At 46.7% G+C, this 13,307-nt stretch overlaps 1 protein-coding gene across 1 annotated transcript; it reads left to right on the top strand.

Moving 5' to 3' along the window:
• Positions 1 to 484: 484 nt before the first annotated feature.
• Positions 485 to 12,740, top strand: LOC114474706 (alpha-(1,3)-fucosyltransferase 4-like). Its single transcript, XM_028465167.1, has 2 exons — positions 485 to 652; positions 11,449 to 12,740. The coding sequence occupies exon 2, from the start codon at positions 11,471 to 11,473 to the stop codon at positions 12,410 to 12,412; it is 942 nt and encodes a 313-aa protein (XP_028320968.1). The 5' UTR covers positions 485 to 652; positions 11,449 to 11,470; the 3' UTR covers positions 12,413 to 12,740.
• Positions 12,741 to 13,307: the final 567 nt, after the last annotated feature.

Genomic DNA, 13,307 nt, shown 5'->3' with positions numbered 1-13,307 from the left:
TCATGCCTGGTTGTGTACTAAGACTCGCACTTTATTTGTTAATTTTCCTCTTTCTCTCAAGTAGTTCCATCGCGTACCCCCATTTGAAAAACACTGATTTAGTGCATATACATTGAGGGCCGCTAGTTGCATATATCTGATGTATAGGCCCAAAATAAAATGCACATGCAGAATGAACAATACACATGTTGTTTGAATATTTAATTAAGTCAAGGTGTTTGCTCAACCGAAACGACCCGGCTTTTAAACATTCAAAAAGTTTCTTACTAAAGCCCCAGTCAGAGGAAACTAGACCCAAAACCAAGACTGCCACATCTCCAGGACCTGGAGAGATTGTCTCACTTTACCAGAACACAAAAAAAAAACAAGGACATGTCACTGGGTGGTAATCAGTGTGCCACTCCTAACCACAACCTAGTATTTGCGTCTGTAGGCGTATCTATCTGTCATTTATTAATGCAGTGAATACTGACAGGTGTGTACATCTGAACCAGGAGTCAGTAGGTGAGGCTGTGTTGGACTGTGGAGACCTTTAGGCCTTTCATCATCACTCACTGCTCCTGGAAACAACATCCACTCAGGGATGAAACGTGGCTGTGCTCTCAATTACGTCCTCTGCGCCGTGTGCACAGCGACTGTCTTCCTGACCTTGGTGTTAAGATTGTATATATCTGCACTCTTACTCTGTGTGGCTGTGTTGTAAAGGTTGGATGTTGTAGCGCATGTTCTCCCCTTGGGGCGCTCTGATGCTGTGTAGTGTTTAACACCGCAGCAGTTGTGTGTTCAGAAGAAGTGAATAAAGTATCCTCGGAGTGAGGACGTTGATGATCGGACCCGGTGAAAGTGTCGTTTATGTGCACACACAAAGTACTCCACTAAGCTCAACACCTTAACAGGTTATGGGCCCAGGAACCCCAGTGATTCCAGCCACCTCAAGAAAACAAGGCGAGGTAGCGTTGAGTCGACGCACGCACAGAGAAGCCAAGAAAGTTTGCAGGTGTGGACTTGAGCTAACAGAGGAGAACTGCTTGACCAAGGATAAAGGTAATGCAAACGTGAAGTATTACACGGAGCATAAAGCGGACTTTGGCCAATAAACTAGCGTGTACTCTCGAAGAAGAAGTAACCGTGGTAAAGTTTGAGCTAATTAGCATAGCATAGTGCTAAAGTGCGGAGCTTAAACAAATATGGCGGCTCGTGCTACCGGAGCAGTATCCCCGCAACTGTACGTTGATGGATCCGAAAGCAAGTATGACCTTTGGGAAGCAAGGTTTTTGTGACACTTACATATTTTAAAGTTGAAAGACACTGTTCTAAATGAACCAGTAGGAGAAGAGCAAGCAGCAGCGGACAGAATAAAAAATCCAGACTGCTATGCAGAGCTCATAAGGTTGATCGATGATAAAAGCTTGTCTTTAATAAGACACGATGCTACATACGATGGCAGGAAAGCACTGAAAATACTGAGGGAGCACTACTCAGGAAAAAGCAAGCCACGAATAATCAACCTGTACACGTCCTTGACAAAACTACAGAAAGCAGACAGAGAGTCAACTACGGACTACGTCATCAGAGCAGAAAACCTGATTACAGCACTTCGTGATGCCGGTGAGACTCTCAGTGATAGTCTGATCATAGCCATGATTCTTGGTGGCCTCCCTGACTCTTACAAGCCATTAGCTGTACATGTAACACAAAATGAGGACAATGTGACATTTACAGATTTCAAAAGGAGATTACGTATTTACGAAGAGTCAGAGAAAATTAGTACTGCTGAGCCAACAGACAATGTGATGAAAACGTTCACAAAACAGGATAGAAATATCCAGAAGAAGTACATCAGCAGCACTCAAAGTAGAAGTGAAGATGGAGATCTGACATGTTTCAAATGTGGATTAAAAGGACACAGAGCAAGAAAGTGTATCCGAAAAGTGTGGTGCAACTTTTGTAAGAGCAACACACACCAAGAAACCATATGCAAAAAGAAAGATAAACGAGACAATGTCAGAAAGGTTACTGATGAACAATCCAGTGATTACCTCTTCAAAGCAGCACAAGAAGAAAGTGAGTCAGCACCCAAAATAAAGATGAAAGGCATTATGGTGGATGCAGGAGCGACATCCCACATTGTAAATGATGTAAATAACTTTACAAGCTTTGACAACACTTTTCAACCAGAGACTCATTCAGTGGAACTAGCTGATGGGACAAGATGCAGTGGAATGGCCCAAGGAAGAGGAACAGCAACGATACATCTAGTGGACAGCGATGGACGACAGCACAGGGCACAACTACGAAATGCTCTGTACATGCCCTCATATCCCCAAAACATCTTTTCAGTGGCGAGAGCAGCCGACGGAGGAGCAACCATAACTTTCAAGAAAGGAGAGAGCCACATGATCACTAAAGATGGTAACAGATTTAAAATAAATGAATATGAGAAGCTATATTATCTACCAACTGTTGATGCAAATGAAGATCAGTGTAAAGTTTGTCACGACGTACAAACATGGCACGAGATTCTAGGGCACTGCAACTATGAGGATGTAATCAAACTCCAAACTGTGGTCAAAGGTATGGTAATTAAGGGAAATGTTGTTAAGCCGGATCAGATGTGTGAAATATGTACAAAAGGCAAGTTTACCCAAACAAGAAATAGGGAGCTAGATGCTAAAGCAAATAAACCCCTGGAGTTAATCCATACAGACCTGGCAGGGCCAATGAAAACTGAGAGCATAGAAGGACACAAATACGCACAATGTTTCACAGATGACTATTCAGGTGCTGTATTAGTATATTTCCTTAAGTCAAAAAGCGATGCAGTTGCTGCAACAGAAAAGTTCTTAGCAGATGTAGCACCCTATGGAGATGTAAAGTGTATACGTTCAGACAACGGCACCGAGTTTACAAACAGAGAGTTCCAAATGTTACTAACAAAGAACAAAATAAGACATGAGACGTCAGCGCCTTATTCGCCACACCAAAATGGCACAGCAGAGAGAGGATGGCGAACACTGTTTGACATGGCTAGATGCTTACTGATAGAAAGCAAACTACCAAACTATTTGTGGAACTATGCCATTCAAACAGCAGCTCATGTTAGAAACAGGTGTTACAATAGACGGACAAAGAAAACAGCATATGAGTTACTTACAGGAAAAGTACCAAATGTGTCACAAATGCAAAAGTTTGGGTCTACATGTTTTAGTTACAAACAAGAAAAAGGAAAACTAGACTCCAAAAGTGAGCAGGGCATTTTCATAGGCTACGATAAAAATAGCCCAGCCTTCCTGGTATATTATCCAGAAATGGAAAAGGTCCAAAAGATCAGATTGGTGAGATTCGCAACCAAAACAAGTGTAGAGAGAGAGACACAAACTTTGGAGCCATACGCAGGACATGACATTGGAAACAGAGACAATGCAGTCTGTGACAGTGACCAGAAGGATGAGGACAGAGTTAAACCTGAAAACAATACTGAGGATTTAAATGAGCAGGAAGATATGGAACAGTCAGCGACAAATGCTGAAACAGAAATCAGAAAGAATCCATTCAGGATAAAGAAAAAGCCATCTTATTTACAAGATTATGAGACTGATGATTCATTGGACAGATTACAAACGTGTTGATTTCTGTTATCGAGCAGTATGTGACATTCCAGAAACTTATCAGGAAGCCGTGTTATCATCCAAGTCAATACACTGGAAAAACGCCATGGATGAGGAGATGAACTCACTAGTGGAAAATGACACATTCCAGTTGACTGACTTACCACCAGGTAAGCGAGCTTTAAAAGCGAAGTGGGTTTATGCACTCAAAACAGACACAGATGGATCTAATAAATATAAGGCTAGATTTGTTGCTAAAGGATACGACCAGAAAGCAGGAACTGATTACGAAGAGACGTTTTCACCGACAGCTGACATGTTAAGTGTAAGAATTCTCATGCAGAAGGCGGCACAGGAGGACCTACTCTTACATCAGATGGACGTGAAGACCGCGTATCTGCACACGCCCATCGACTGTGAAATCTATTTAGAACAACACAAGGTTACGAGAAAAATTCTAACACAGGTGAAAAACTGGTATGTAAACTGAACAAATCATTGTATGGACTCAAACAGTCGGGCAGAAACTGGAATACAGTGTTACACACCCATTTATTGTGAAAATGACTTTGTGCAAAATGATGCAGATCATTGTGTGTATACAAAAGAAAAATATGGTCAAAAGGTAATACTTATTATTTGGGTAGATTACCTTATTTTAGCTGCTTCAAGTGAAAAATCAATGCAGGATGTAAAAAGAATGTTAACTCAGAGATTCAAAATGAAGGATTTGGGAACCTTAAAACATTTCTTAGGAATAGACTTTGAACAAACAAATGGACGAGTCAAAATGTCACAAGAGAGATATATGAAAAAGGTTTTACAAAGGTTTGATATGGAAAATTGTATACCAAGAGAAACTCCTTGTGAACCAAAACTTGATTACGCAGAAAATGCTGAAAAGTTGAAACAACCAAGACAGTACAGAGAAGCAGTGGGAAGTTTAATTTACCTATCCACATGCACTCGACCTGACCTAAGCTTTGTTGTGAGTAAACTATCTCAACACTTTAATGATCCTACTATGGAACATTGGAATACAGTGAAACATGTATTCAGATACCTAAAAGGTACATCAGAACAAGGACTTAACTTCAAGAAGAATGTAACTAACCCGTCTGAACTTTTATGGAAAAAACTCCAAAATACAAAACTTAATCTGGACATAATTTTATCTAAAAAAACGGATTTTATTTTACAGCAATTATGGTACAAAAACTTTGACTACAACAATAAATCAGGCAAATATTTAGCAAATCAACTTAAACACAACAAAGAAAACTATTTCATAGCAGCAATTTCTGATAATTCAGGTCAAACTTTAAACTTACCTCAGGACATTAATAAGGTTTTTCATGATTACTATCAAAACCTATACTCTTCAAACTTAAACCCTGACCCTGAAGATATGAAAACCTTTCTCAAAAACCTAAACCTACCACAGCTCCCCATAGATCAGAAAACCACCTTAGACTCACCACTAACCTTACAAGAACTACAAAATGCTTTAGATAGCATGTCAACAGGCAAAGCACCAGGTCCAGATGGGTTCCCTGCTGAATTCCTAAAACACTTTTGGTCAATACTGGCTCCGCTCTTTTTCAGAGTAGTAACAGAGATTAAAAATAAAGGTTATGTAGGAGGTCACATGAATACAGCAAACATTAAATTACTACTTAAACCAGACGAAAACCCCATGTTACCCTCAAGTTACCGTCCCATCTCACTTATTAACACAGACATAAAAATTATTTCCAAAGCACTCACTTCCAGGTTAGAGAAAGTCGTACAGTCAATTATATACCAAGACCAGACAGGATTTATTAAAAATAGACACTCCACAGACAATGTTAGAAGGCTGTTTAATGTGATCAACATGGCACAGAACTCTAAAAAGAAAACAATAATCTTGTCACTAGACGCAGAAAAAGCATTTGATAGAGTAAACTGGTCATTCCTCCTTGCTGTCCTTGGCAAATTTGGCTTTGGAGAATCATTCATACAATGGATCTCCACCCTGTACAATAAACCTAAGGCCTCAGTAACCACAAACAAAATAACATCCCAAAGCTTCACATTGCAGAGGGGAACGAGACAAGGTTGCCCACTATCACCTTTGCTTTTTGCAATATTTGTTGAACCTCTCGCAGCAGCTGTTCGTCAGACCTCTGTTATTAAAGGAATCCACTCATCCATCTCAGAACACAAAATTAATCTTTATGCGGATGATATTTTACTCTATTTGGAAGAACCCCAATCCTCATTAGAAGAATTATTTAAACTAATAAACAGCTTCTCTAAACTATCAGACTATTCCATTAACTGGTCAAAATCATCAATCCTTCCTTTAACAAAAAATTCATGGAACCCAGCAACCCAAAACCCACAATACCCCTCCCCCACAAATATAATTAAATATCTAGGCTTAAATATATCACCAAACCTAAATGAATTAATTAAACTGAACCTAGACCCTCTGTTGGATAAAGTCACAGAAGACCTGCGGAGATGGAACAATCTCCCCATCTCACTCCTTGGCAGAATAGCCTCAGTTAAAATGAAAATCTTACCTAAAATAAACTATCTGTTCTCTATGATCCCACTGAAACCACCAACGCAATGGTTCAAAAGATTAGAATCTGCAATTACAAAATTCTATGCTATAAAAACCAAAAATAAGCCTTTCAACTCTTCAAAAAAATAAAAGCGAGGGTGGGTTGGAAGCCCCTAATTTCATGCATTATTACCTAGCAAACCAAATTCTATATTTAACAGAATGGCTAAAACCAAACGAATACCATAACACCTGGCTAGAAATCGAACAGCTAGACTGTAAACATATTAAACTCTCTGATCTCCCTTTTATCACTGCGACCCTCAAACGTCATAACTGCTTTAAAAACCCACTAATTGCCTCCACCCTGACTGCGTGGTGGAAAGCCCTGGACATTACAAATGTTCAATTAAAAACTAGTATGCTGTCTCCAATCTGGCACAACCCTGACTTTAGAAACAGAAAAACACCGCTCTATCTAAAAACATGGGAAGAGAGCGGAATTATTCATCTCCAGGACCTCTTCGAAAATGATAAGCTCAGGACATATAACAACCAAACCCAAACATTTAATATAAATAAAAGTAATTTTCTTCAATACCAACAAGTAACAGAGACAATTAAGAAAAATACGGCAATAGATTTAATCACCTTGCAACCTCCAGAACTGGCCATATATATGAAAAATATCTCAACAAAAACAAAAAAACTCTCAAAAATATACAGAGCACTCTTAAACACTAACTCTAATCACTTACCAATCGCTAAATGGGAAGCTGAACTCTCAATCACCACGAACACCGATTTCTGGACAGAAATTTGTTGCAATACCTTTAAGATGACTAAAAACAGAAATCTTCAGCTAATTCAATACAAGGTCCTCCACAGATCCCACATTACCCAACAGAAAATGTATAAAATGGGCTTCTCCCCAACAGACATCTGCTCTCAGTGCACCCAGGGAACAGCTGATTCATATTTACATGTCGTATGGCTTTGTTCGCCAGTTCAACAGTTTTGGTTCCTAATCACTGAAAAACTGTCCTCCATTTTGGACTGCAGGGTTCCTCTATCTCCAAATCTATGTCTGTTAGGAGACCTGACTATGCTTGATATTCCAGCAAACCAATCACAATCCATCCTTGCGGCACTTGCCATAGCAAAAAAAACAATATTAGTGAACTGGAAAGATAAAAAATCCTTAAACATAAACCAATGGCGAAATCTCCTCATAGAATTTATTTCCATGGAAAAGATGTCTGCTCTCAGACGGCTGCTCTTGGGGGCGAACACTTGCGTCCTGGGTTGTCGGGTGGCGGGGTGGTGAGGTGGGTTGCTCCGCCGGCTGGTCTGGGCGCCTTGGCCTGGTTCCCTGGGGCGCGCCTTCGCCGAGCGTGCCGCTGGCGCGGTGGGCCGGGCCGCCCCCTCCCCCTCCTCCTCGGGGGCTCACTTGGGGGACCGCAGGGGCCAGCTTGTGTAGCTTCGGGGGGAGGGAAGGGTGAGTTATGGGGCCTCGCCCACGCTGGGGCCTCCCCTTGGCCGTGCTGGGTGGGTGTGTGTGGGGGCGCGGCCGGTGGCTCCTGTCCTGGCGGATCCGCGTCGGGGGTGGTTGGAATGCTGGCTGGAGGCGCCGGGCCCCGTGGGTGCCGTGTCTGGGCGGGGGTGCACCGGGGGTGGGTCTCTGGGTTCGGTGTCCTGGGGTGCGCCCTCCCACCGTCTGCCCGGGGACGGGCTGCGGTTCGGCGAGGTGCCGCGCCGCCTTGGGCGGGATGGGGCTGTTGGCTGGGGCCTGCTGTCCTCCGGGCTGTGCGGGCGTCGGGGGTGTCTCATGTCGGCGCGGGGGTGATTGGGGGTGGTTACGGTGGGTGGGGGGGGCTCTGCTGGCGACATTGATGTGGGGTTGCGGTGCCTGGCTGGGGGGACATGGGTTCGCCTACCTATCGGTCCGTGGCTGGCGGGGTGGCCCTGCTTAGGTGGTTGGTGGCGTCCTCTCTTGTCGGGGGGGCCGGGGCCGCCCACCTGTGGAGGGTGCTATGTCGTGGTGTCGTGCGGGCCTGTGCTGGCCCTGGTGTGGGAGCTGGCCTCTCTCCTGCGCGGTCGCCGCCTGCTTTGGCGGGGCGGGCCGCTCTGGGCCGGCTGGCGGCGGGGGTCGCCTCCTGGACTGCTGGGGGATGTGGCTGGTGCCTGGCTCCGCCTGGGGGGGGGGGTCCCGCCGTGCTCCGTGTGGCCGCCGCTCCCCATCCAGCCACCCTTTTTTAATAGCACTTCATACATTCACAAAACACATACATTCACTCAGGGGATAGGGAAGTGCCTCTCCATTGGGGAATGGAGAGGCACCATAACAGGGTGGTGGGTAAATTCACATATCTGGGCCTGTCGGGTGGGGGCCCGGCCCGTCCGTTGATGGCTGGGCTACCGTGTGGGGATCGGGGGGTGCGGTCGGGCGTGGCGGGGCGGTGGGTCTCTGGGGGGTGTCGAGAGATGTTGCTGGGGGCTCCCTTTGCGGGGTCTCTCCGGGCGGTGCCGGCCTGGTGGGGCGTGGGGGTGCCCCTTCCCTGCGGGTGGGGCTTGGCGCTTGTCTCGTTTCCTGGTTGCCTGGGGGGCGTGCCTCGCGGCGTGTGGGTCCGGGGCGGCTTGCCGCGCCGGTGTGGGGGGTGGGCACGCTGGGGGGTGCTGGCGTCTGCGCCGGGGTTGGGGCGGGGTTGCTTGGCGCTCCGGGGTGGTGCTCTTTGCTGGGGGGCGGCTCTAGCTGTTCCGGGGTGGAGGTCGGTATCGGCCGCCTGGTAGGTCTGTCCTGCTATCTGCGGGCTGGCGGGTGGGTGGGTTCTGCGCCTTTGGCTGGGGGCCGCTGCTCCGCATCGGTCGTGTGCCGTTGGGGTCCCTCTCTCCTGTGGTGGCGGCCGCCGGTCGCTCTTGCGCCGGGGGGGGGGCATTGTCCCGTGGCCTGCGCTGTCCGGTGGGGGGCGGGACCTGGGCAGCTGTCTTTGTGCCGTCTGGGGCTGCGCGGTCTTGCTGGGTTGTGGCCTGTTCCTGGGCTGGGGGGTGGGGGGGGTGCTCCCCACGGGGGTCTGGCCCGGGGGCTCGCCCTTGGAAGTTTCCTGTCCCGCGGTGGTGCCCTTTGGGTCCGGCGGGTCTGGCTGGCTGGCGGGGCCGGTCCTGGCCGGGGTCTGCCGGGGCGGGTGGTACGGGCCGCGCCCTGCCATGCCTGCGGGTGCGGCCCCGGGTGGCCCCGGCTTGGGCGGCGCCCTGTGATCCGGGCTCTGGCTGTGGCTGTGGCTGGGCCCTTGGGGAGGGCAAGGGGGTCTGGCGCACTCTGGGGTGCCTGGTCGGTGCGCCTGGGGGCCGGCGGGGCGGCTTGCAGCATCCCTTTGGTGCCCTCGGCGGCTATAGGCGTGGTTGTCGTCCCTGGGGGCGCTACTCTTGGTGCTGCTTCCGTTCCGGGTCCTTCTGGCCCGGGGTCCGGACCCTGCTGGCTCTGGGCCCGCCGACGGGCGCCCGCCGGCTGCTTGTTCCGCGCGGCTCTGGCCGTCTGCTGGGCGTGGGCCTTGGCTCCTCTGCTGGGGTCTCGGGCGGGGGGCTCTCTGGGCCCTTCCCTCGGGGGGTTGGGTGCTTGGGTGTGGGTGGGTGGGGGGGGCTGGATGCTGGCGGGGGGCCTTGGGGTTGGGGGTTGGGGTCGGTGGGGGGATGCGCTGGGTGCTCGGCTGCTTGGGGCTTCCTCGGATGTGTGTATGGGGGGCGGTGGCTGCCTCTCGGCCTGGGATCTTGGGGGCATCTGGGGGGTTGCCTGGGGCTCCCTGGCCTCCGCTCTTTCTGCTGGCCTGGCTGCATCTGCGGGCCCAGGGCAGTTCCTGGGATTGCAATAGCGGTTTTTTTTTTCTTTTTTTGCACATACACTGGTCCACGATGCACTGGCACGCCTTGGGATGTGGGATAAAACTCATACTGGGCTTAACCTTAGACACGTTAATCCCAAATACCTGCTTTAGGTACTACCATTCACTCATTCCCCTGTTCACAGCCACCACCATTATAGCTAAGCTTCACACTTGTCACCATACTGGCTGGATTACACAACATAATAAGCACAATATACTCTACAACCTCACATCTCACCCTCACTGCAAAACAGTCTATTCTTCCCCACCATTTCTATTTCCTGCCTTGAGTCTCTTCTCCCTGCTCCCTTTCTCCTCCCCTTTCCCCTTCCCCTCCACTTAGGTGTAACACTGCTCTCCCTTTTTATATCCTCCCTCTAATAAAAGTTTTCTTACCCTTCCTTAGGGAGGGCTGGTGATGGTCACAATTAAGCAATAAAATAAATCAATGTATTTTATTGCAATAACAAAATATGCATTGCTGTCTCATAATGATTGCACTTCCTGTGGTGTTGACCTTTGACAGCATGTGCAGACAAGTAAAAAAAAAAAAAAAAAAAGAAGAATGTAGCTGAAAAACTCGGTCTGACAGTTTACTGTGATGCAAGTTGGGCATCAAATGAAACAGACAGACGTAGCACATCAGGCTATTGTGCAACTTTGTGTGAAGGCAGTTCATTCATTTCATGGAAGACAAGAAAACAACCAACAGTAGCTCTTTCTACCTGTGAAGCAGAATACATTTCTTTAGCTTCAGCTATACAGGAGTGTCTTTACATTGAACAGCTACTAAAAGGACTTGATAACTATCAATATGGTAAAACAAAAGTGTACGAAGATAATCAAGGTACGATTGCACTCACTAAAAATCCTGTTAACAGACAAAGATGCAAACACATTGATGTGAAATACCACTTCATAAGAGACATTGTTGCTACTGGTAGGGTATTACTGGAATATTGCCCTACAGAACAAATGGTTGCTGATATCTTGACAAAACCAGCTACTAAACAGAAGTTGAAATATTTTTCACAGAATATGTTTGGCATTTAAGGATAAAGACTAGAAGGAGGAATCTTAACAAAACAGGATGATGGAAAAATGTTCTTAAAATGTTTGTTTACAAATTGGTTTAACACAGTGAGCTAATAGCGAGTGGGGGTGTTAAGATTGTATATATCTGCGCTCTTACTCTGTGTGGCTGTGTTGTAAAGGTTGGATGTTGTAGCGCATGTTCTCCCCTTGGGGCGCTCTGATGCTGTGTAGTGTTTAACACCGCAGCAGTTGTGTGTTCAGAAGAAGTGAATAAAGTATCCTCGTAGTGAGGACGTTGATGATCGGACCCGGTGAAAGTGTCGTTTATGTGCACACACAAAGTACTCCACTAAGCTCAACACCTTAACACTTGGGAATAAGTGTTCTGTACCTGCATGTCCCCCCCCAGCCCCAGGCTCCCCCCTACCACCATCCTGCTCTGGGTGCATCCGTTCGGCGAAGTCGCTCCTCTCCCTGACTGCTGGAAGCAGTTCCAAATCCATGGGTGCACGATCACGGATGACAAGCACGCGTACCGACAGGCTGACGCTGTGATTTTTCACCACCGGGATATTTGTAGCGGGAGAGTCCGAATGCCACCAGAACTGCGACCTCGCTCTCAGAAGTGGATATGGATGAACCACGAGTGTCCCACACATTCACCGAGACTGCAGAAGTTCGACAGGGTTTTCAACCTGACTTTGTCCTACCGGATGGACTCGGATATTTACGTCCCCTATGGTCACCTCATCCCCGTGGTTAACGGCTCTGGATCGCTGGACCAGACGACTTCTCTCCGCCGTCCATCCCGCCTACTGGCCTGGGTCGTCAGCCACTGGTCTGCCTCCCATGCCCGTGTGTCTATCTACAATGAACTGAAACGCTACGTAAACATCGACGTGTACGGACGCGCAGGGAAGCCGTTAAAGAAGGGCAGCGAGGCCGTGCAGGAGCTGCTCAGAGATTACATTTTCTACCTGGCCATGGAGAACTCACAGCACACGGACTACATCACGGAGAAACTCTGGAACGCAGTGCGGGCAGGAGCTATCCCCGTGGTCCTGGGTCCGTCCCGGCAGAACTATGAGCGCCTCCTGCCCCCAGAGGCCTTCATCCACGTGGATGACTTCCCCACGGTCGAGGAGCTGGCCCAGTACCTAAACAAGGTGAAGCAGAATCCGGATCTGATGAAGCACCACCTGAGCTGGAGGCAGAACTACAGCGTCCACCAGCTCTCGTTCTGGAACGAGCTATACTGCAACGCCTGTAAGGTGGTGAGGAGGACCAGGGGCCAGACCAGTGAGGTCCCTCACCTGAAAGATTGGTTTTGTTCGTGAAGACACCTCAGTGTGTGATGCAAATGTTAAATATTTATTGGTAATTGACTGTGGGAATCTCTATGCATTGCAAACCTGCTGCTGCTGCTTCTAAATATTTGATAAAACATAGGACTTATTTTTCAGGGTTTATAACAGGGTCACCAACCTTTCTGAAACTGTGAGCTACTTCATAGCTACTGTATAAGGGCTACCGGTGAGAAAAGCTAAAGTCAGCATAACATTTTTAAATCAAAGTTAAAGAAAACTCTTTTTCTCTACTGCGTATGATTGAGAGGGATATTTTTGGTCATGTTGTGAACATAATGTGTTTGTTGATGATTTGAATTGATTTTACTGATGATTTTAAATGTTCCTATTGATTTTAAGCTGTTGAATGTTTTTTGTTGCACTTTTTGATCATGTAAAGCACATTGAGTTGCCTTGTGTATGAAATGTGCTATACAAATACATTTGCCTTACCTTTTTATTTTATTTTCCTTCTGATGTTTTACTCGTTTTAGGATTTGAACTTTACATTTTTGGTGTATTTTAAAGAGTTGTGCCACAAACAATTATTGTTGGATGAGGAAAAAAGTATGTGTGCATGTAAAAAAAAAAAAAAAATTCATAATGTTAATAAATAAACTGACAAATGTTTTTGTGTACCTCCTGAGATATGTTTAAGTACCCCTAGGGGTACATGTACCCCAGTTTGGGAACCACAGAATTAGAGGGTATGATAAGGAAGGTCATAGCAGTAACTTAAAAAGGTTGGAAATGCTGACGTTTCAAGTACATGCAACACTTTTTTTTCTCCTCATTATTGCAATTGTTTCAATTTTATTCATTTTTACAGAAATCCACCTTGCATTTAAAAATATATATCTTATATATTATATTATATATAACATAC

Source organism: Gouania willdenowi, chromosome 13, assembly GCF_900634775.1.
Source record: "Gouania willdenowi chromosome 13, fGouWil2.1, whole genome shotgun sequence".
NCBI classification, from domain to species: domain Eukaryota; kingdom Metazoa; phylum Chordata; class Actinopteri; order Blenniiformes; family Gobiesocidae; genus Gouania; species Gouania willdenowi.
The sequence above is the reverse complement of the archived record's forward strand: the minus strand, read 5'-3'. Positions and strand labels throughout refer to the sequence as shown.